Genomic DNA, 21,987 nt, shown 5'->3' with positions numbered 1-21,987 from the left:
TTAAAAAAATATTTATTTTCTTCTGAGAGAAGAATAACAAATTCTCCACCCATTATATAAATAATGTATTTTTGTGAAAAAGAGCTACATATTTTTGGAAGCCTAAAATGTAGAGAAGAGAGTGGCATTGTTTTACATTTCTGTAAATCTTGTTCATATCTGGCTTAGTAGAATTCAGCTGGATTGTCCCAACTGCTTTTGCATTCATTGTGTTTTTTTAAACACTTATTTATTTTTGAGAGAGAGAGAGAGGGAGACAGAAAATCCCAAGCAGGTGCCGCACTGTCAGCATAGAACCCAACTCAGGGCTCGAACTCACGAACTGTGAGGCCATGCCCTGAACTGAAACCAAGTCAGACGCTTAACCAACTGAGTCACCCGGTGCCCCCTGCATTCAGTTCTTGAGATGCATTTTATTTGGGGGGTTGAAATCTATGAAGAAAATCTGACTTCTCTCAGACACGTAGATGAAAAAGGCAAGAATATCCCCACAGCCTTTTCAGATGTTCTTCTTTGATGCCATCCCCACGCGTCCCCAGTGGTAGTTTCTTAAAGATGATGGCAGCATGGACTTGAAGCCGCACCACTGAGCTTTCACTGTTCCCTTGAGGGGATGATAGCGAAGAGGCAGCTGTTGGGATTATTGCACAGAGACTCGTGGACCCCTGGACCCCCGGGGGCCCCCAGCCATACTGAGAATGTGCCCCAGGGGCCCCCGGAGACTCTGGCTGCGTGGCTGTGCTGGCACGTGGGTGGCCGGTGGATGCGTGTCCATCGCTGGGTGAGTCTGAAGTGCTCCCTCTGCCAAGGCGTCTGTGAGCGTGTGCTCTAGATGGTGGGGGCTCCCGTACCCCCCAACCTGCCTGCTCAGCATGGCTGACCCTGCCCTGACCGCCGGGTCCCAGGCGCAGAGCCCACCGTGTCCACGGAAAGAAGTGTCTGCTCCTTCCCCTCCCCCGCTGCTGGCACACTCTGGCGACCGGAGGCTCTGGTTCTTGGGGGCGAGGATGGACTTGCACACACCTGGCCTCGTGTTTTCTTCCAAGCTCTTGTGACCCCAGAGAGGACTCTGACCCCTCTAGGTTTTGGTCTTGTCACTTTTGGGGGCTTATTAGGAGGATTCGGTCACACATAATGGAGTTCCTGGTATAAGGCTTGGCACAGCCGGAGCCCGTTGGTGACCTGGTCCTGGGTGGCGGCCACCAGCGTTGGGGTTTGGGCTGAGCCACTCTGCTTGCTTCAGAGATGAGGAAACCAGCCCAGAGAGATGGGGCGGGTGGCCCACGGCTGCCCAGCAAGGCGTGGTTGACTCTCAGTGCAGTGCTCCCTCTGGAGGCCCAGTCCACACAGTCTTTTGAGGATCCTTGTAAATTAAAACCAAAGAACGTCCAAAACAGGCTTCAGGAACCGTGGCATATTGTAAAAGCGCGAATTGAGCAAAGTGGTATCTTTACATATATATATATATATATATCTTTTAAGTTTATTTCTTTATTTTGAGAGACAGACACAGCATGAGTGAGGGAGGGGGAGAGAGAGAGAATCCCGAGCAGCCTCCAAGCTGGCAGGGCACAGGCCGACGCGGGGCTCAAACCCACAAAGCTTTGAGATCATGACCTAGGCCCCAGCCAAGAGCTGGACGCTTAACTGTCTGAGCCCCCAGACGTCCCATACACTGGTACCTTTAATATTCAGGACAGAGGAGGGGTGTGACTGTGCCTGTCATCAGGCCTGAGGGAGTTTGCAAAGACCATCATCCCCCTGCCAGGAGGGAAGGGGTGTGGTTGGACCCAGGCCACGGGTCCGGAGACCTGTGACAAGCGTCATCTTTAGTCCAACACCTGCCTGTACAGCCTTTTTTAGAGATGATTACATCAAAAGTCTAAATTCGGGCCCTCTGCTAATTTATTTTTGCATTATTTATATAGCACTTACTATGTGTCAAGCACTGCTGTAAGTGCTTTTAAAAGAGGAACTCAAGGCACCTGGGTGGCTTAGTCAGTTGAGCCCCCGACTTTGGCTCAGGTCGCCATCTCACACTTTGTGCGTTCGAGCCCCACATTGGGCTCTGTGCTGACAGCTCAGAGCCTGGAGCCTGCTTCGGATTCTGTGTCTCCCTCTCTCTCTGCTCCTTCCCCACTCACGCTCTGTCTCTCTCCCTCAAAAAGAAGTAAACATAAAAAGAATAATAAAAGAGGAACTCAAGCAGCTTTGCCTTTTCTCTGGTTTCCATAAAGTGGAAGATTGTCCGGCTGGGACTCATCAGGGTCTGGGAGAGATGTGGGCCACTCCCAAGTAATTTCCCAAATAGAAGATGCCCAAATAGGTACAGACATGTCATGTGCAGAACAACCCCAAAGGTAGGTGTCTTAAGGATTACCACTTCACAGAGGAGGAAACTGAGGCACAGAGATGTGAGCATCTGTCCCAGGTCACACGTTGGGTGGGTTTGTGCACTGACCCTCCTGCGCACTCTGCCCGTCCAGATGGGCCATGCCCTCCGTGTGCCCTGCAATACTCTGGGGAGCCACAGTGGGCAGGGGGGAGGGGGCAGTGCCAGGCTGGACGGGCAACGCCCTGTTCCACTGGGGTGGACACTGACCTTCCCCCCACATGTGTGTCAGATGAATGTGCTCACCGGGAATTGGTTCCAGAGCTAACAGAGGGGCCTGGCCCGTACCTGTGCGCAGGCGGCACCCCATCCGCGGCAGCGCGACCTCATGCAGCAGCCCTTTAGCCGGCGCTGGGTGTCCTCTGGGACGCTGACCACAGGTAGGCAGGATACCGGGAGCGAGAGAGGAGAGGTCCCAGGAATGGGGCCCCCAGCACCCCCAGTTGCTGCTTGCCCTGCCTGGCATCACTTCTGTGCTGAGAACGTGGGGTCCCCACCCCAGCGCACACTGAGTCCACCCATGACCCAGCCCACAACACGAGAAGAACCTCAGAGTGGACATGCACCTGCGAGAGTCGGCTGAGACAGGAGACCCTGTCGGGTAGGGGCCCTCCCCCACACTCCCCCGCCTCCCTCTCCCAGTAATTTTGTAGCACGAACCCAGTTTCCAGACCCTCCCCACCCCAAGACTCTTGGAGACCCCAACCTCCTTCAGAGACTGATCCAAGTTGTAGGCAGGTGTCCACGGCTCCTGAAATTCAATATTTTTCAAAATCAAATCAGCTGGAGGTGCATGTAAATGCAGAGTCCCGGACCGGCGCCCTGACCCCTAGTGGTGGAGGTTGGGAATCTGCATTTAATGAAGGGACACGTGCTCCCCAGGCCAGCGGAATGGCTTTTGTAGGGGTGCAGGCTAGCCCGGCTTGGGAGGGGCTGTTTCCCATCCTCAGAAGGCTTGGGCAGCCGCAGGGGAGGGAGAGGCCATGGCCAGCAGCTCCCCCTTCCTGTGAGCAGGGGTCTGTTCTGGGCCAGGGAGGGGGCAGCGCGGGTGTCTTCCTGAGAGGGGCTGCTTCCTCGGCGGCGGACTGAAAGCCCTTCTTTCACCAAGGCTGCTCCTTCATGCTGTGCCCTCCAGGGACTTGCTCAAGTGATCAATATGCTTTTAATTAAAACTCAGGCTGCTTCAAGATGACCGTGTGGTCCCCTGGGTCATTTTCTTCTTTCTGCACATAAGCTTCTTAAAGTATCTTGTGCTGGGCTTCATGTGGGCCCTTGGGGAGCTATCTGATCCTCTGAATTTCCTGGGTCAAGGGTCTCTCCAGAGGTTGGCCTCTTTCTTTTTTTAAAAAATGTTTATTTGAGAGACAGAGAGAGCGAGCAAGTGGGGGAGGGGCAGGGAGAGAAAGAATCCCAAGCAGGCCCCGCGCTGCCAGCACAGAGCCTGATGGAGAGCTCAAGCCCGGAACCCTGAGATCATGACCTGAGCGGAGTTGGACATTCAATGGACTGAGCCACCAGGCGCCCTAGTCAGGCTTCCTTATTGGGCCTTATTCAGGACACCCAAAGCCTCTCTCAAAGGCTGTAACCCCATCAGACACATTTTGGCAGAGGCATGTGTTGAATGGGCGTTTTTTAGTGTATAATCTTCATGACATTCATGTGGCAGTGGCCTGGCTTCTAAAGTCAAAACCCCTCAATCTTGGGCACATTTGCCCCAAATACCTGCCTCTGTGGCATATAGTACTTGTTCAATAAATGCTCGCTGCATGAAAGGTAACTTTTCCTGGGGCGCCTGGGTGGCTCAGTGGGTTAAGTGTCCGACTTTGGCTCAGGTCATGATCTCATAGTTTGTGGGTTCGAGCCCCGCGGCGGGCTCTGTGCTGTCAGTACAGAGCCCACTCAGATCCTGCCTCCCTCTTTGCCCTTCCCCTGGTCTCTCTCTCTCAAAAAGGGAGGGAGGAAGGAAGGAAGGGAGGGAGGGAGGGAGGGAGGGAGGGAGGGAGAGAGGTGTTTTCCTTCTGCTGGAACTGCCACCCAGGAGATGACCCGAGAGATTTGATTAGTAACTCGACACATCGCTCAGTGCCTGTGTGTGACGTTCACTTGTGTCCCACACTGGGAATGGAGCAAAGGGACTTCCTTAGAGGTGCCCTCGAGGTGCCCTAAGAGGGAGGACACTGCCCAGGGGTGCGGACCGGGACCTTCTGCCGAAGACGGGAGACTCCAGCCACTAAGGTCGAGCAAAGAGCTTTTTATTCCGGAGCACGAGGCGGAAGCTTGTGCCCAGCCTCCTTCCCTGTGGTCCTCGTTGGGGTGGGAGGAGTTATGATCCTGTCAGTTTGAGGCAAGCAGTTATGCTGTCGCGGCCGCCGCGGAGGGCAGGCCGCCTGTCAGGGCGCGGGGGAGGCTCAGTCAGGATTGGCCGGGTCTGCGCCCCCAGCTGTGGAAGGGCTCGCGCGTTGGGGAGGCCAGTCTGACTGCAGGTGACATGCCTCCCGGGGCCACTTGGCAGTCAGAACAGGCACTGGGGCTGCTGGGTGCCTCTGATTTCAGGCCAGTGGCTTCAGCCCACTCTGAGCACGGGCCTCTGCCAGCAGCGGCCGGGGAGCCCTCTCCCCTATTCTAACTGCCCTCCAAGGTGGCTCTGCTGTCCTCTGAGGCGTGGGGTCTTTGGTCGCAGTCTGCCCGCCTCCCAGACTGGGACGGGAGATGGTAGCCCTCCGTGATCTGAGCGCGGCCTGCCCAAACTGCGAGGTAACGGCCTTTGGAGACCACCAGAGCTCCTGACATCGTCATTAATAAATAAATAAAGCTGATAGGGATGGAGAAGATAGGGCCACAGCCCGGGTGTGGGAGGTCCAGGCCTTTCTGGTTGCTCTGTCACTGTGTGAGACCTGCCATCACCCTCCTCATGGGACGTGTTCCGATTAAGACAGGTGGCTCTGGGAACACCATGGGAACACCAGCCCCTCTGCGCAGTTAGCCTTGGGGCCTGGTGGGTCATCAGCTGGAGACGGGGGTGGGGGGGTAGGAGTCTCTCTGTGACAGGGTCACTGCCCTTCATAGTTGCTGCCTGGCCCTCCTCTTTCCCACGGTCCCCACAAACTTCCTAAGTGTCCTGGGCTGCGCTTCCAAATGCTGACCTTCCCCCCATTTAACTGAGGCTACCAGCCCTGTGTGTGTGGGAGGGGGGTTGACTCCTGCTCTACCTCAGTGCCCGAGCCCTCCCTCCTCTCATCCTGGTGCCTGCTGACCCTGGGGCCATGGGCCAGAGGGAGAGAAGGTTTACTCAGGGGAGATGGGGGTGGCGAATCCATTCTTACACCAGACTGAGACCCAAACCCTTCTGCAGGACTTTGTGTGGAAGACGCATCTTTGGCACCCGCTGGAATGGGGTCTCAGAGCCCCAGGGCCCCTGCTGAGGCCTTCAGTCATGGCCACGGACACTTCAGGCTTCACACGTTGTGACTGGGGCCCAGGATCATCCTGGCAAAGTGCGGTGCGTGTGTGTGCGCGCGTGCGTGAGTCTGTGCGTCTGTCTGGCCTTCTTGGTCCACATGTCTGTGGGCCCTGGCCCACCCATCCTTTCAGAGAGGCAAGATGGACCCTACCTTGGGAGATCTGGCCTAAAACACCGGGGCCAGGTTTCTGGTCAGTTCTGCATAAGTGGGTTGTTAGGCTTCCTCCAGAGGGAAAGTTAATTAAGCTCTCGGGGGGTGGTCAGAGAGTCTCCCAAGAGCCCTGAATAGGTCCTCTCCCCTGTCCCTGTCTGTGAATGGACAGATCTGTGGCCACAAGGCAGGACGGATCTGAGCTGTCTGACTCAGTGACGATTCTAGTGTCTTTGGGATGGAAAGGGAGCTGAGTTTTGGTGCTACCGTCACGACACAGTTACGGTCATAACCCATGTTTCCAACCTGGGCACGTGTCACGTGCATGTGTGTGTATGTAGCCCCATATGGGTCCCTCCACAGATGGAGCCTGGCCCGTGCTGGCCGCCGCGGCAGCCCTGCCCTTCTCCTAGTGTAGACAGGCTCAGGGAAGCCTTTCCGGGAGCAGCTGGGCCCCTGCAAACTTTCAGGGCTGGTCTGTCCGGGTGTCAACGTCCACCCCAGGCCCTCGAGCCAGCCCTGCCCTGTCCTTCTGTCATAACATCATGGCCTTCGTTCTCAAAAGCCAGGAGCTGGGGACCCAACCTCCTCGAGAGGAGACAGACATCCCAAAAATATCCAAAGGCAAGTGCTTCCCTGCCCCTGGGCTGCCCTGTTCAGAGTGTCCTTTGCTGGCCAGGCCGTGCCAGTCACAGAGGACGCCCCATCTTGGAAGCACAGCCAAGACTCTTCTTGGATGGACCCCGAGTCTCTGGTCCCCTGTCACACCCAGCCCACCCCACCCCCCGAGACCCGGCCCAGCCTGGGGGGAGAGGTGGGGGCACGGCTGGCAATGGCAGAGAGGGACCCATGGGGAGCGGCAGGGTGCAGGGGTGCGGGAGTGCGGGGGTGCAGGGTGGCACGGCACAACCACGCTGTGGCCATGACACCCGCGGCCGGGGTTGCCAGCGGCTTTTCAGTGTCCGCCCTGCCTCCACGGCAGCTTCACTCATCTATCGCCTCCACAGAGTCCTCATCCTTCCTCTCCTCCGACTGCTCCTCCGTCGTCTCCGTGTTGTCCATGTCGGACAGCGAGGCCACCTGCCGCACCCAGTCCCCGTCATTGAGGGGCTCTGGGTTGCACGGTCGGGAGAAGGGGTTGAACCAGTTCAGGGAGAAGTCCCCACCAAAGGTCTCCTTAACCGACTTCCAGCTGCCCCTGCGCTCCCTGGGCTGGTGCTTTCGTTTGAGGCGCTCGATGCCCTGGAGGGACAATGGGACAAAGAGGGTCAGCGAGGTCCGGCTGTGCGCCCTCAAGCTCACCCCCAGCCCCAGCACGGCAGAGCACGGAGGTTCAGGGTGCAGGGGAGGGGGCTGGCGGGACACAGACTGTCTGGGGTCAGGTCGGGGCTGGGTGACCCTAGGGAACGATGGGGTGCGGGCGGAGAGCAGTGGGGAGCGGCACAGCAAGCAGGGCCTTCCTGGGGAGCTGGCCTGTGGCCCCCCGCCATCCCAGGCCTTTCCTCCCACAGATGTTGGGGGCTGCCCAGCCTCGCGAAGTCAGGCCAGGTTGCCCAGTGACATCGCCCCTGCCCTGAGAGCACTAGAAAGATGACCCCTCCCTGGGGATTCTGGGTCCTGCCCCCACCCCCCCCCCAGCAGGTGCAGCTGACTTAGCACAAAGAAGGGATGCAGGCGAAGAAGGGATGCAGGCGAAGAAGGGATGCAGGCGGAGAGGGCAGAGCTCAGGAACAAACAACGCTGGGGGTGGTGGGGGAAGCAGATGTGTGCATAGCTAGTGCCAACATGCGGCGGGCAGCTGGGGGACACTCAGGGCAGCCGGGGGAGGCCCGGGCTGGAGTCAGGCCCCGCTCATGTGCAGACACACCCTGCGGCTGCTCCCAGGCTGCCCACTCACCTGCCTCCGGGGGTCGGCTGCGACTCAGCTGCCCGGCCAGAAAGAGGGTGTTGGGGAAGAGGGGTAAGGCCCACAGGAGTTAAAGGCACAGCCAGGCCAGCTCTCCAGGCCACAGCACCCTCCACGAAGGCTCCTAGCCCCACTGTTAGCACTGGGGCCTCCGCCTTCTCCATCCCTTCCGGAAGCCCAGGGAATTTGCTATAGGTTTGCCAGGCATGGGCGCTGCTCATTCACACGACTCATTCCACCTCGGAATCGTCTCTGAGTACCTCGTTCTAGGTTTTTTCCTCCTTTCCACACAAGAGCCTCACAAAACTGGAATGATCCTTTCTGTTATGTGCAAAGAGAAACTGAGACACGCAGACAGAGACTGAGATCTGCCCCACCCTGCGGGCCAGTTCTTCTCCAGCACTCTTTCTTCCCACCCCATCTCACAGATTTGTTTCTTGGCTTTTGAAAAAAATGGTAGTTTAAAGAATCTGATTGTAAGATACTAATTAAGAAGGGCAAACAAGTAACTTTACAGCGAGGGAATCTTTTGCAGGTATCAACTTAACCAAATCAAAGCTAACATCACCGATAATGAGATAATGAGACGTGTCAACATCATACGCCTCAGGATAAGACACACCCAGAGGGACGTTGCCCCGGTCGTCCTGCCCAAAATGCATAATCTTGATCTAATTGCAAGAAAACATCAAATGCAAATTGAAGGATATGCTACCAAATATCTGACCTTCAGTCTTCAAAAGGGTCAAAGTCTGATGGGAAATGCTTTGGAATAAGAGTGGTGACTGTGTAAGGCACTATGTCTGTACTAAATGCCACTGAATTGCACACACGAAATTGGCTTTTATGTTATGCGAATTTCACCTCAATTGAAAAAAGGGGTCACGGCGCCTGGGTGGCTCAGTTGGCTAAGCGTCCAACTCTTGATTTTGGCTCACGGTTCATGAGATGGAGCCTTGTGCTGATAGCGCAGAGCCTGCTTGGGATTCTTCCCTCTCTCTTTGCGCCCCACCCCCAATATAAATAAATATATATTTTTAAAGGGGTCGGGGCGCCTGGGTGGCTCAGTCATCTGACTTTGGCTCAGGTCATGTCATGATCTCATGGTTCGTGAGTCTGAGCCCTGCACTGAGCTCTCTGCTGTCAGCACGGAGCCTGCTTTGGATCCTCTGTCTCTGTCTCATGCATGCACACTCGCTCTCAAAATTTAAAACGCTTTTAATTTAAAATATTTTTTAAATTGAAAATAAAATAAAAATTAAAAAGGGGGTCAAGTTCATGAAAGACAAAGACTGAGGAATGTCACGGATGGGACGGGAGCATGACAAAGGATGAACTGTGGCATCCCGGGGCAGACGAGGTCTCAGAGGGGCACCTGGAGAAATCTGAATAAAGCATGTAGATCAGTTAATGGTATCATATCAATGCGTTTCCAGGTTCCTGCATTTGTATTATGGTTATATGAAATGTTCACATTTGGAAAAACTGACGGAAGGGTATGCCGGGAGCTCTTTGGGCTGTATTTGCCACTTTTTTGGTAAGTCTAAAATTCTTTCATAATAAGAAGTTTAAGGGGCGCCTGGGTGGTTCAGTTGGTTAAGCATCCGACTTCGGTTCAGGTCATGATCTCACGGTTTGTGAGTTGGAGCCCCACGTCGGTCGGGCTCTGTGCTGACAGCTAGCTCAGAGCCTGGAGCCTGCTTCAGATTCTGTGTCTCCCTCTCTCTCTGACCCTCTCCTGCTCACGCTGTCTCTCACTCTCAGAAATAAATAAAACATTAAAAAAAAAGAAGTTTAAAAAATCTTGAGATGCACAGATGTGAGCAACACAGTCTCGAATACTGAGTTACACTGTGAAAAGCTGGAAACAGTCGACATGCCCAATGGCGATGGCTAAGTCAGCTATGGAAAATGGTTCGAATACAGTTTTCCATCACGCTGGAAAATCCTGCCCACGTGGTAACAAGGGAACCAAGAAGTCAGCTGCATATGATATCCCAGGGCCTCTGGGGACGGGATGTGAGATGGTTTATATTTCTTTCTGTGGACTTCCCACACGTTTCCAAGGTTTCACCAATGAGCAGTGGTACTTTTATAATCAGAACAGAAAAGCTGTTTCAGGACACGGACCTTGCTGACAAGGCTTGAGGGGGTCTCCCTTCGGGCACGGGCACCTGACGTGCAGCTCACGGACTGACCCCTCGCCAGGCCTCCTTACTTAGCACAAGCAGCAATGGCCAACTAAGGGTAACTTGCTTTGGGGATTCTGCACTCCCTTCCTGGGCAATCATTTGCAGCCGGTCAAGAGAGGCATTTTAAGCATGACTTCAGGGCAGCTGAGACATCATGAGGCAGACCAGCTACAGAGGGGACACCCAGAAACGACAGATTGACTATCCACACCGACTGGGCTCGCTCAAAGGCTGTGGATCCCCACGAGAGGAGGGGGGTGTTTGTATCGACACTGGCAGGTGGAGAAGCAGAGGTTTCCGAGAGGACATTACAAGGGGCCAAAGTTTGTCCTGGTCGTCAGATCGGGGGCAAGAACCGTTGTCTGCCTTCTGCCCAATGCGTTTTCAATCCGACTACAAATTCTCCTTCTCCCCATGCTGACCACAAAGGCAGAGGAAAGCGATAGAGGAAAATGAAGGAAGAGGGCCCGTGGGATTTACTACGTTCCGTTCCAGTGGCGTGTTCCTAGGCGAACACTCTCGGACTCCGCACAATCTCTTCTCCCAGCTCGTAAAAACATCGCACGCAGAGCCCGGCCTGTCCACCCGATACAGTTCCTGAGCAGGTAAGGGGGCAAACATCCACGTGTGTCAGCTCTGAGTCTGGACAGAAGCAAATATTCCAAACAAATCTGAGGGTCTGAACTCTCAGCTTCAGGAGGGGACAATGGGATTTCTTTTTCCTGGTAGGACTCGATTAATTTTGAGTTTTGTGTGGATCTCAAGGCGTCCTGAAGGCAAAGTTCTTAAGCTAGAGGTCCGCATAGGCAGCAAGGTCACCCGCTTCAGGCTCAAGCGGACAAGAATGGCTGATTCCTGGTTATGGGGCCATGGCCGAGGCCGACATCTCTCGTAGGGAGTGTGTGACTGGGGGCTTCTGGGGCCCATCTGCCAGGAGGACACATAAACTGTCATCTGCAAGCACACCCACCAGGTCTCACATTGAATGTACCAGGACTAAGGCTCCTGGGGAAGGGGGAAGACAGAGACTCAACTGAGGAGGAAGTAAAGACTCAACTGAGACCCATGGAGCAAAAGCTCATTCTCCCCTTGCTCCCCATCTCACCGGCTGGAGAAAGTCAGAGACGCTGCGCCCCATGCTCTGCGCTCTCCCCATTAGATCGGCGGGTCACACTCTTGCTTCCTCTGTGGTTCACATCTTTTGACTGCGGTGCACAACATATAACATTCTGTGCAGCCTGGCACAGCACATCCCCCCCCAGAGTTTCACAAAACCACACTTACTCTACAATTGTAATGCATTTTTATTTTTTTAAAGAAACGCTGTTGCGAACCTATAAACCCATCTCACAAATCATGAACAGTTGTGGGCACGGTTTGAAGAAGCAGAGATCTGACATCTACGAAAGCCACAGCGCGTGCCAGACGCCGTCCTAACAGTGACATTCGCGACCCTCATGTAATCCTCCCCTCGACCTCGAGATTTGGACGAGCTCCCGGGTTTTACAGAGAAGGTGGAGGCTTAAGTAAGGGACGGCCCCACGTCACACAGGAAGGATGGAGCTGAGCAGGGACTACTGGGGTAGTCACCAGACTACACTACCTCAGCGGCAGAAACGTGGGGCCTCCTCAGGTCCCTGTGAGAACATGCGCCTTCCCCCGGGGGCCACTCTGATTTGCTAGAATACTCAAGATGGTCAGGTCACCAAGGACTCCCCTAAGGGAGAGGGCAGGGCAAGGAGGCCTGGGGCCAGGACACTGACCAGAGGCCTGTTCCCGTGTCACTGTGAAGTCCTTACATCCTATGAAGCCCTCAGTGCAGAATCCAGTTGGATGGATGACACGCGAGGAAGACCGCTGGACAGACTAGCCCGCTTCCCTCCCAACAGGGAGACTTTTCCTGCTTGCTCAGCATTCACTTGTTGGGGAGGCCGTGGGTCGTGAGGGGAGAGTGGCTCCCAGCCAGCTTGTCCCACCCAGCACATGGGACCTTATCGTCACATGCATCAGGGACTGACCACCGGGGTGACCCCCCGCACGCCCCAAGTGGACTCTCGGTCTTGAGCTTGTGTCTGAGTCACACGGAGGGCTTGTGAAATCCGGATTGCTGGGCCCGGCCTGGAGAGTTTCTGACGGGGTAGGGTCTGGGCTGAGGCCTGAACACGGGCATTTCTGACAAGCTCCCAGGTGATGCTGGTCTGGCGACCCATTTGGGATGCACCGCCTCAGGGCACCGCCAGCGGCAAGATTCCCGAGAGGGATTCCGGCAAAACTTTCCTCTCTTCACATTTCTTTGGTCTGTAAGGGCGCCCCGCCCTCGCCGGCTTCTTTGATGGCTCACCAGTAGGCCAATGCACCACAAGCCGTGAGAGAAGCTAAAAGCCCATTAGCCTGGCTGGGAGGGCCCAGGGCAACCTCCTGAAGTCCGGGGTATCTGTGGGATGCACGTCACACGGTGGTTAATAAACATAAACATTTCCTAATTTCCCTCATCGGAAAGATCCGGGCGATAGGCAGGCGGATTGTAACCTTCTCAGAGGCCGAGCCAGAATGGGCAAAAGCTGGCAACACCAGGTGCCTTCCTTTTGGTTCTTCCAAGACGAAGTGCTCCGGAGATGAGATGGTGTGACTGGCAGGGGACGGGAAACATGCACAGCTGCCCAAATTCACTTCGTGGGCACAAGGTCACCAAGCCCGGGCACGCGCGCGGAGATCTGCCCGGACGCAGGCCTTCTGCACGTTCAGCCCGGTTGCAGCGAGCACAAACCCGAGGTCACAGGTGGGAGGGAGTCGCCCAATCCCGCTGGCCACCTCACCTTCCTCTTTATTTTTCCCTGCCGCTCTCCAGGGTCCCCACTTCGGAAGACCACGGCTGCTACCCGCTCATTTCGCAAGTATGTGCCGCCCAGCGCCGTTGGAGGCAAAAGCCGGGGCCGCCTTTGTGTGGCGCCATGTCCTCTTTCTCCAGCCGTCTGGGAATGCCGAAGAGGGGTCGGGGTGCCTGTGTAGACGCCAGGCTGGGGACCACTCTACTGCAGACAACAGCCACGTCCATCCCTAGTTAATAACTCCTGGGAAACGGTCTTTCATCTCCATGAACGTGGTCTAGGCAGTCGGCCGGGAGTCTTGGGTATTCCCGGGGAACATTCCTTCTTTCAGTCAAAGGGCCCATCAAAGCCCAGAGGTAGAATCATATGGGAAAAGGCTGTGGGAAGCAGCTTTTTTCTCTGGGGAGGATATGCATAGTATGATCAGGTTTAAAGGATGAATTTCTATTCTTAGGGGTCAAAAAAAAAAAAAGTATGTTTTCAGCACTATCTACTGCATTCCTTAGAAATTCCATGACACATGCATGGCTACCCAAACTCACTTCGTGGGCACAAGGTCCAACGTGTGAAAAAGAATCAACCTGGGTCACTTAAAAAAAAAAAAAGCCTTGAAGATGGAGTGTTAGGAGGGCATCCAAATGCTTAAAAATATACCGCCAGCAGGGAGGACCAGAGAGGCAGCAATGCCTCCCACAGGATGGATCCCTGAGGGGCGGGAGCAGGCCAGGGCCACACTTCTTTACGCACCTCAGGGAACTGTTAGGAAGGCAGGCAGGCAGGCAGGCAGGCAGGCGGGCAGGCAAGCCTATAGGAAACAAATGCTATAAATGAGATTTAAACAGGGCATTACCTGCTTCAGGGGCGCCTGGGTGGCTCAGTCAGTAAAGCATCTGACTTCGGCTCAGGTCATGATCTCCCAGCCTGTGGGTTTGAGCCCTACGTCGGGCTCTATGCTGACAGCTCAGAGCCTGGAGCCTGCTTCAGATTCTGTGTCTGTTGCTCTCTGCCCCTGCTCTACTCCTGCTCTATCTTAAAATAATCAACATTTGAAAAAAAATTTTTTCTAACCGCTTAAAAAAAAAACCTGCTTCAGATCTCAGTCCTGACTTACAGCAAACATCAAGTGCACAAGAGAGTCAAGGCGAAGTTGACTGGCTTGGGGAAGGGTCGCGGTTGGTGTGTGTGGGTGGGGGGGGGGGGATGAGGCGCTCAGAGCACTGGAACTGTCCGCAGGTTGAGGGTTTCCAGCGACTTCCTCTCGCCTGACTCCACTTTGTCAGCAGTGGGCAGAGGCAACCGCGACTCCCCCCACGCCTGGGACTAAGCAGGCTCGGCAAACTGGAAGCCTTTTCTGGGGCCCAGGGGCACGGGAGGGAAGTCAGGCTGCAGAAAGCCAAAGCAGAGGCCCGGCGGGGCAGGCTGGGCCAAGAGCGGGGTGGCTGACGTCTTTTAAAAACAGCACAGCTGCAACCTCGCTCAAGAGGAGGAGCAGAAAGAATGATCCTATAAGAGCAGGGGAACACTGGCCTGGACCGGACGGACGGACGGACGGACGGACGGCAGGCTCTCCCGGAAGGGAACACTGTGAGAGAGCACGGCTCAAGGAGAACAGGTTTTGGAAAAATTTTATTGCATTTTTGTTTCCATGTGGAAGCACGGACAGAATCGAGAAGAGGCAGCACGTTCCACTGTTCATGGAGAATCACATGGCTGGACGAGTTTCCTCCCTATCCTGATCTGGGCTTCGAGAGCCTCAACCCTACCCCACCCCAAGCACAAGCTAAAAAAGGAGCTTTGTGGTGATCACATAAAACAAACAAAAACAAAAAACAAATCCACGCGTCTGAATCCACAGATGGTCAGTGCTCAGATGTCTGATTTCTGCATTTGCGGGGCTGCTTCCCGTGCCGCCCCGTCCCTCATCTCCCCTCTATCTACAGGCCTTCCCCTTTCAAATGGGCTTGCACACAGGAAGTGCCCGCAGGTGGAAACCGGCCGGTGATCCCTGATCCGGGGAGTAGGGATGGCCCCCTGCCAGCTTTCAAAAGTCTGGGGGCTGTGAGGTCACCCCTGCATGGCGGGGAGCCCCACGCCAGGACGACAGCCTCCCAGGTTAAAGTACAGAGAAGACGTGGGTACGTGCCCACTCAGGTGTCTAAAATATCAGAAAGGGAGCCCACTTTAGCGATTTACAAAATGGGTGGGGGGTGGGGGTGGTGGACGGCGGGATGGGCGCATTGGGGACTGTGCTGTGTCACTCTGTCACTCAGCATTATGGCCGCTTAACTGACACCTTGCTAGGGCGGGAGGCGGGGGAGAGGGCGGGTGCTGAGAGTAAGCAGACAAAGGAAACCTGAAATCGCGTGATTTTTTTTCTCCTCTTGACTGTGTAAGGCATTTTGAACTGGAAAAACTTCTCTCCTTCACACTCGTCCAAATAATCAGCGGGAATATAACTGGTGATTCGGAATACAAATAAAGACCCCTTCGATCCCCCCACCCTCCCCAGAAAAGTCACTCTAAGCACCCCGAGCCCGTGGTGTGCGAGGAGGCAAACTGTCTCTGCGCGACGTTTGAGGCCACCGTGTCAAGGGCCCGTCTCAGGCTCCAGCCCCGCCCCTGCCCCTCTTTTGGCGTCTTCGTTGAGGTGCTAAGTCCCATCGGGGCGCCTGCCACCGCCTCCTGGGCAGCGGGAGGTCACGGCCCTCCTGCCTCTCCTGCGCATCCCCAACCGGGCGTCCGGGCCGGGCCATCCGCGAACCGGCGTTAAGTCTCACTCAGTTAGTAGAGGCAGGCTTGGCCCGGAGACCGCAGCCTCCACGTTAGTCATGCCAGACAGACAGCAGAGAGGAAACCAGAGGCCAGAGAAGTGATTTTAAAAAAGGGAGGGGGGGAAAAAAAGGAAGAAGAGCAGCTTCGGTCACCAAAAAATAGAAAGGATGGTCTTTCAAAAATAAAACGTGGGGACATTTTTTTTTTCTCTGCAATGCTCAGCCATTTTACTTGAGACGTAAAAAAAAAAAAAAAAGAAAAAAGAAAAAAGAAAAAAGTTTTAGAATAGTTGTTTTGCTTTCTCGATTTACACATTCATGAGGACGGAGGGGACGGTAGTGCCGTGATGTGGTTTGTGTCTGAGGGGCAGTGCTGGCCAGGGTCCTTCAGACCACATACTGGTACGGGTCTGCCTTCCCCTGGTCTGGCGTGGCAAAGGGGCTGGCCCAGCCTAGAGAGAAGGGGTGGCCGAAAACGGCTTTCATGTTCATCCATTTTGTTTTTTTAGCCCATCTTCTCTCTTCCTTTTTCAATTGTTCTATTCCCTGAAAACAAGAACAATCAGACTTTCAGTCAAGCACTTTCATGGCTGTGGTTTTTGGGGAGGGACGTCCGTTCGCCTGAGGTGAATGGAGTAAACGCTTCCTTTGAAAGCCATAAAGCTACCTGCACGACACGGTTCTCTTCTCTTCCTCTCATAAAAAGTGTTAAAGGGAACAACAAAAAGCATGCTTTCGGCGGGGGTGGGGGGGTGGGGCACCGAGTCACAAGCCCCTCCAGGAAGGGAGGGGAAAATGAGCAAAGGCACAGGCCGCTGAGCCAGGATTTCTGGTCGTGCCGTCAGGTGGGTTTTGCTAAGCGAAGGCGCACATCTACGCGGCCTGGGCTCCGCAGGGGCGCTTCCAGCCCGGTGCTGGGCCTGGCTGCGTGTGGGAACGCGGAGAAGGCTCTGGGGCAAGAAGCCTCAGAGCGGCAGGGGCTTGCGATCATGAGAGCCGATGCTGGCCTTTCATCTGGGCTAAGATCAAGTGTGACGCCATGACCACTTTGCAGACAAAAAACCCCCAAAAAACAAAAAACAAAAAAACAAAAGAAAGAAGGAAGGCAACAAATCGAATGACCGCTCTGGCGCGGTTAGTCTCGCCAGCCTGGGAGGTCAGGAAGCACCCTGCTCAGCGGGAAGGTGGAACGGGAGGGAGAGACCAGGGCTGAGGGGAGAAGCCACCGCAGAGGAGGAAGGAAAGGGATTAGTAGAGGTTAGAGGGGCTGCCTGGCCAGCCAGCCAGCCCCAGGCATGGCAGAGGGCCTCCTAGTGCTCCCCTGGGAAGACGCGGGGCCAGAGGCTGCCTCGGTGGTGGTCCGGAGCCTGGGCTCCTCCCCCACAGAGTCTCACGGGGAGGGAGGGCTGGGGAGGAAGAGTTCCCTCCCTTCGTCCCCTTCGATGGAGCTGGAGAGCGGGCAGGGCCGGAGGGAAGAGGAGAGAAGCGGCCTGTCTGCCATGGTCTCCGGAGAGGAGGAGGAGCAGGGAGGAGCCCGAGGGCCCGGCCTAAGTGAAGTCTCCATTCACGGCTGGGGACTGGGTGGATGTGGGTGGAGGGGAAGGCACCCTTTCGCAGGCTGTGGGGCCCTTTCTTCTTTTCTCCTTTCCTTTCTGACACAATCCGCTTCAGGAACGGCCCCGGAAGGGAAGAACAATTAGGGCCCGGGCTGTGTGAGCTTTCCTTCTGTCTCCCCCACACTGTGGCCTGTGGGGCCTGGCAGCTTCCACAGGGGGCGGGGCCGGACAGTCACCCCTGGGGTCCTGCAGGTCTTATGCAGAGAAGCTGGCTGCATTTACTGCTTGGACACACAGCTGCAACTATACCACGGGCTACTATTTTTAAAGAAACTCTTACAATGATGCTATCTCTTAGGGTAAAAAAGTTGCTGAGAGTCCCCCACCCCTCCACATTCTGCACGGTCGGCTGGAATTCCCACAGACCTAAAAGGTGTTGCCTTGGCTGCCGGGGAGCGCCGAACACCGGATTTCCCACAGCTGCAGGGCAGCAGGGGAGGGGAGTGTGCCTTCCTACGAGCCCCCGTCTGAGGCTGACCAGGCAGCAGCCCAGAGCTGCCCCACAGGGCCCGTAGATGACCGAGGCTCGCCACCTCAGGGGGGCCTTGGAAAGCCGGGAGTAGTGGCGGGAGGGACCCACGACCTGGGGCCCCTCACCTGGAACCCGAAGCCAAAAAAGGAAGGAATGCCCACATCACAGCAACGGATTGACCACCTTGAGGCTTTGGACACTTAGGACAGTCGGGAGGGGGATCTCAGTCCTGCCCAGCCAGCAGCCTGGACGTTCCCAGAGGTGCGGCTATGGGTGGGTGGAGGCAGGGGTGAGGGGTGGGGAGAAGGCAAAGGAAGAGCTGGGCCAGAGCTGGGCCACGCAGAGGTACATAGTGGCCAGGTGAGAGCTTCTGCCCACCGCTCGGCGGGGCCTGAGGCAGGCTGTCTCCTCTGGCCCTGCTCACGAAGTCACCTCCTCCGGGAAGCTCACCCTGCCCGTGCCAGCTAGACTAAGGCCCCCTTTGTCCATCATCCTCTCTGCAGGCCCACGGCCCTCGGATGGGAAGGATGTCCCCAGGCCCAGCAGGGTGCCTGACACAGCACCGTGTCTCAGACCGAGCCGTCACGGGGGGGACAAAAGGCCTTGTGGCAGAGGGCACCGTTCCCCAAGGCTGCCGGGCCCCATTCCTGGTGCGACCTGCCGGGCTGGCCCCAAGGAAGGGCCTGTGGGTGCGTGTGCGCGTGCGTGTGCACACGCCCTGCACACCTGGGCGCTGGCCGCCGGGCTCCCGGCCTGGCCTCCGAGCAGACCACACCCACCCTGGGGCCTCCCGAAAGCCCAGGGGTGGAGCTGGCGGGTGGGCGGCCCGCTTACCGTTTCGTCTGTGCAGATGGAGTGGACCTGGGTCCCAAACATCACTGACGTGAAGATGAGGAAGAGCAGGCCCTCAAAGCACAGCAGGATGAGGAGGACGACCGTCGTGGGCGGCGAGAAGGAGCTGCACCCTGCAGGGGAAGGGGCACGTGCCACCGGGGCTGCTGTCCCCACCCGTCCTCGTGCAGCACCCGGCGGCCCCCCAGCCCCTGTTCCGTGCTCACTCTCTCTCTTCCCGGCCAGTGTGTCTGTATCCTGGTGCCAAGCACAGTGCCTGGCACGCGGAAGGGTGCAGAAAGGCCTCAGGGCTGAGGCACGCAAGCAAGGAGACCCTCCTCTCCTCAGAGCCTCAGTCTGGTTCTGGCTCGGCTGTGGGTTTTCTGGACGTTCCAGTCCCTCTCTACGTCTGGGTGACTGCAAGGGGCAGGTCTGGAGGCTCACTCCGTGGTTCTGGGAGTCCGGGTTTAGGAGGGGGCAGCCTGGCTGCCAGGCTCGGCCCTGAGCCTGGTGTGAACGGCGCCCCGCGGAAAACGCCCTTCTCAGGAGCGTGCGCACCACTGAGACGGTCAGTCCGACCCGAGACCCGCCTGGCGCTTTCACTCTCCCGGCCTGTCTCCGAGCCCAGGCTGACTGGGGGTGTGACCCGAGACAAGTCACTGTCCCCCCCAGGCCTCCGCTCCCTCCTCGATAGAGTGGCGAGGTTTCGCTGCTCTGTCTTCAGCAGCAGAATCTTCTGTCTGAACCAAGTCTGAATCAGAAGCCCCCCCCCCCAAACCCTGCTGGAGAGAAAAGCAGAGGTGCTGGGGGAACCCGGGGGGTGACGGGGGGAGACACTGGGCGGTGGGGGTCCCAGCTGGCGGGGCTCACTACCGCTGGACTCCTACGGTAGGACGCCTGCCACCCCAGGTCGTGGTGCACGTTTCTGGTCGCCCCTGTGCACAGGCTTGTTTCCCTGGCTGGAGGGGTCCGAGCCGGGAGGGCAGGGTCGGGCTTCCCCGGGCTTTGGGAACCCAGGGAATTTGGGGATTCAGTGCCCCTCTGAGCCACCCTGCTGCCTCCCTCATAGGAAGGTGAGGAGGGGCAAGGGGTTCAAACCCAGGAATGGGCACTGTATGGGTGGTGGGGTGAGGAACACCTCCTCCAAATGCCTTGATCTCCTCACACTTCCCTCGGGACTTAACAATGCCTCCAGAAGTTTCCCTCATGGCTTCCTTGCTGCAGGGCTGGGGTGGGGACCCTGGGTGGCGCCGGAGCGGCAGGTGCCTGCCTGGCCTGTGCACTGGGCCAGCTGGGGGGCAGGACACGGTTCCGCGATCAGGCTGACATGGCCAGCTGAGGATCCCGGAAGCCACTCCCGACCACGAGCTCCTGCTAAGATGCCGCCATGGATACTCGGCTGCGGCCCCTGCACCGTCACCCATCACTGCTCAGCCGTGGATGAGCAGCCTTGCGTCCAGCTTGTGCAAGCAGGGTGTGTCCCCAGAATGAGGGCACGTGAGTTGATGTTGAGGGGAGGGTAGACTGGTAGTTCTGCGCTCCCTGGCTCTGGCTTCCGTCTCTCCCACTGTGTTCATAGCCTCTGGGGCCCACTCGGGAGAGCAAGGATGGAGGGCAGGCCGTGGCACTGGGCTCCACCTCCAGCCCCAGGGCAGTCGAGGTGGCCAAGGAAGGAGCAAAGACCTCCGTCCAGGGAGCACGTGGTGGTGACCATCCCCCACAGCCAATCTCAGGCTTCCGCTCTGGGCACGGTCGTGCCACGGGACCTTAGCTAGCTGCCTTAGCTGCCACGGGAACTGGGGTCTCAAGCCTCTTCCATCACGAATCCTGACTGCAGATGATCAAGAACACGCAGGGGGACCCGGGGCACCGAGGTCATCCAGGCGGGGCTGGTGCTTGAATCGCTGCCCTCTTCTTAGCTGTGTGGGCTTGGGGACTTGCTCAACCCCTGTGAGCCCCAGCTTTGGCCATCGCTAAGTGGGAGCATCTTCGTGCCCTGCAGGCTTGCTGAGGCTGAAACGAGGCACTGCTCGAGAAGGCCTGGGCGCCACAGCTGACCCTCGGCGGCCACTAGTGAAATGGCCCCTACCAGCTGCGGTCCGGAGACTGAGGCATCCTGCCTCGCTGATGGTGCGTGTCCCTCTCATCGCTGCCCTTGTCTGTTAGCCTGATGGCGGTGGCGGCGGAGGGGGTTGGGGGAGGGGCTGAGAGAGAGTTGATAAAACGTCTTTGTCAGACTCCACTGTCAAGTCGCCAAGGCCACATGTGAGGTTGGACGGATCCCCAGAGCCTGGCGGGACGGGTGTACTTCCAGAACGCTCACCGAGGACCGTGCTGGGGCCTGCCCAGCTGCGCAGGATGGTACAAATGCCCCCTACTCTTCTCCCCACTATCCCCTAGCTTGACCCTCCCCTCTCCGGCTGGCGCCAGAACTGCAGTAGTCACGGAAACTGGGGGACACGGGGACATGGACTGAATTGTGTCACACGCAAAGTTTGTATTTGGAAGCCCCAAAGAACCCCAGGTAGTGTTATCTGGAGATGGGGCCTTTGCGAGGTAATGCGGCTTAGACGAGGTCGTGAGGGTGGGGGCCCCTCACGGTGGGGGTAGGGCCTGCATAAGAAGAGGCACCAGAAAGCGTGCTTTTCTCCCTCTGCTGTGTGAGAGGACACAGGAGAAGGTGGCCGTCTGCAGGCCAGGTAGACAGCCTGCACCAGCAACGGAATCAGCCGGCACCTTGATCCGGGACTTCCCAGCCTCCAGAAGGTGAGGGATAAGTGCTTAGGCCACCCAGTGCATGGTGCTTGGTCACGGCAGCACACGCTGATGGAGACTCGTGGGGTCTCTTCCGCTAGGCCAGGCCAGGCTGCACAGGGCAGGGGGCAGGGCCGCCGAGGGTGGAGGTGGCGGATGCAAACAGTGGGCAGAGGCAGGGAAGGCCTCTTCACAGCCGGCTGGGAGCTAAAGATCCCAGCCTTCCCACAGCCTTCCTGGTTCCTCGGAAAAGAACAGCAAGACGGCGCCCGAGAAGACGGTATGTGCAGGAAGAGCGAACCTTCTAGAAGACGGGGGAAGAAAACGGGGACCCGCCTGCTGTTTCTGCTCGAGACAGCTGTCTCACAGACTGTGTGCGCGTGCAAGATCTCGCTCAGCACAGGGCCTCTCCAGCACCTCTTTAAACTTCTGTTTCTTGTGTCTTTTTTATTCTCCTTCAAAATCATACATGGCATTTGCTTCCTTCAGCATCTACTTTTTCCCCCAGGATTTACGTGGTCTTCTGGTTGGAGCTCCTCCTTCGGCGTTTGCGCAGCGGGACGTGTACTTCAAAGTGGGAAGGTTTGCTCTACGATCTTCATGTAGATTGGTAA

General features: G+C 56.8%; 1 protein-coding gene across 4 annotated transcripts in view; it reads right to left on the bottom strand.

Moving 5' to 3' along the window:
- Positions 1-4,627: 4,627 nt before the first annotated feature.
- The window catches only part of ZDHHC3 (zinc finger DHHC-type palmitoyltransferase 3), a 60,722-nt gene continuing 43,362 nt past the window's right edge, over positions 4,628-21,987 (bottom strand). For 3 of the 4 annotated variants that reach the window (XM_039228177.1, XM_039228179.1, XM_039228180.1), the window contains exons 6-7: positions 18,623-18,753; positions 4,628-7,245 (exon numbers count right to left, since the gene is read on the bottom strand). In XM_039228177.1, coding sequence (XP_039084108.1) covers positions 6,988-7,245; positions 18,623-18,753 — 389 coding nt within the window. In that variant the 3' untranslated portion in view covers positions 4,628-6,987. Of the gene's footprint in view, positions 7,246-14,538; positions 16,247-18,622; positions 18,754-21,987 lie in introns of those variants that run through there. The other variant, XM_039228181.1, reaches the window with a different exon arrangement.

This window comes from Hyaena hyaena, unplaced genomic scaffold, assembly GCF_003009895.1.
Source record: "Hyaena hyaena isolate Hyena2069 unplaced genomic scaffold, ASM300989v1 scaffold_30, whole genome shotgun sequence".
Lineage (NCBI taxonomy): Eukaryota > Metazoa > Chordata > Mammalia > Carnivora > Hyaenidae > Hyaena > Hyaena hyaena.
The sequence above is the reverse complement of the archived record's forward strand: the minus strand, read 5'-3'. Positions and strand labels throughout refer to the sequence as shown.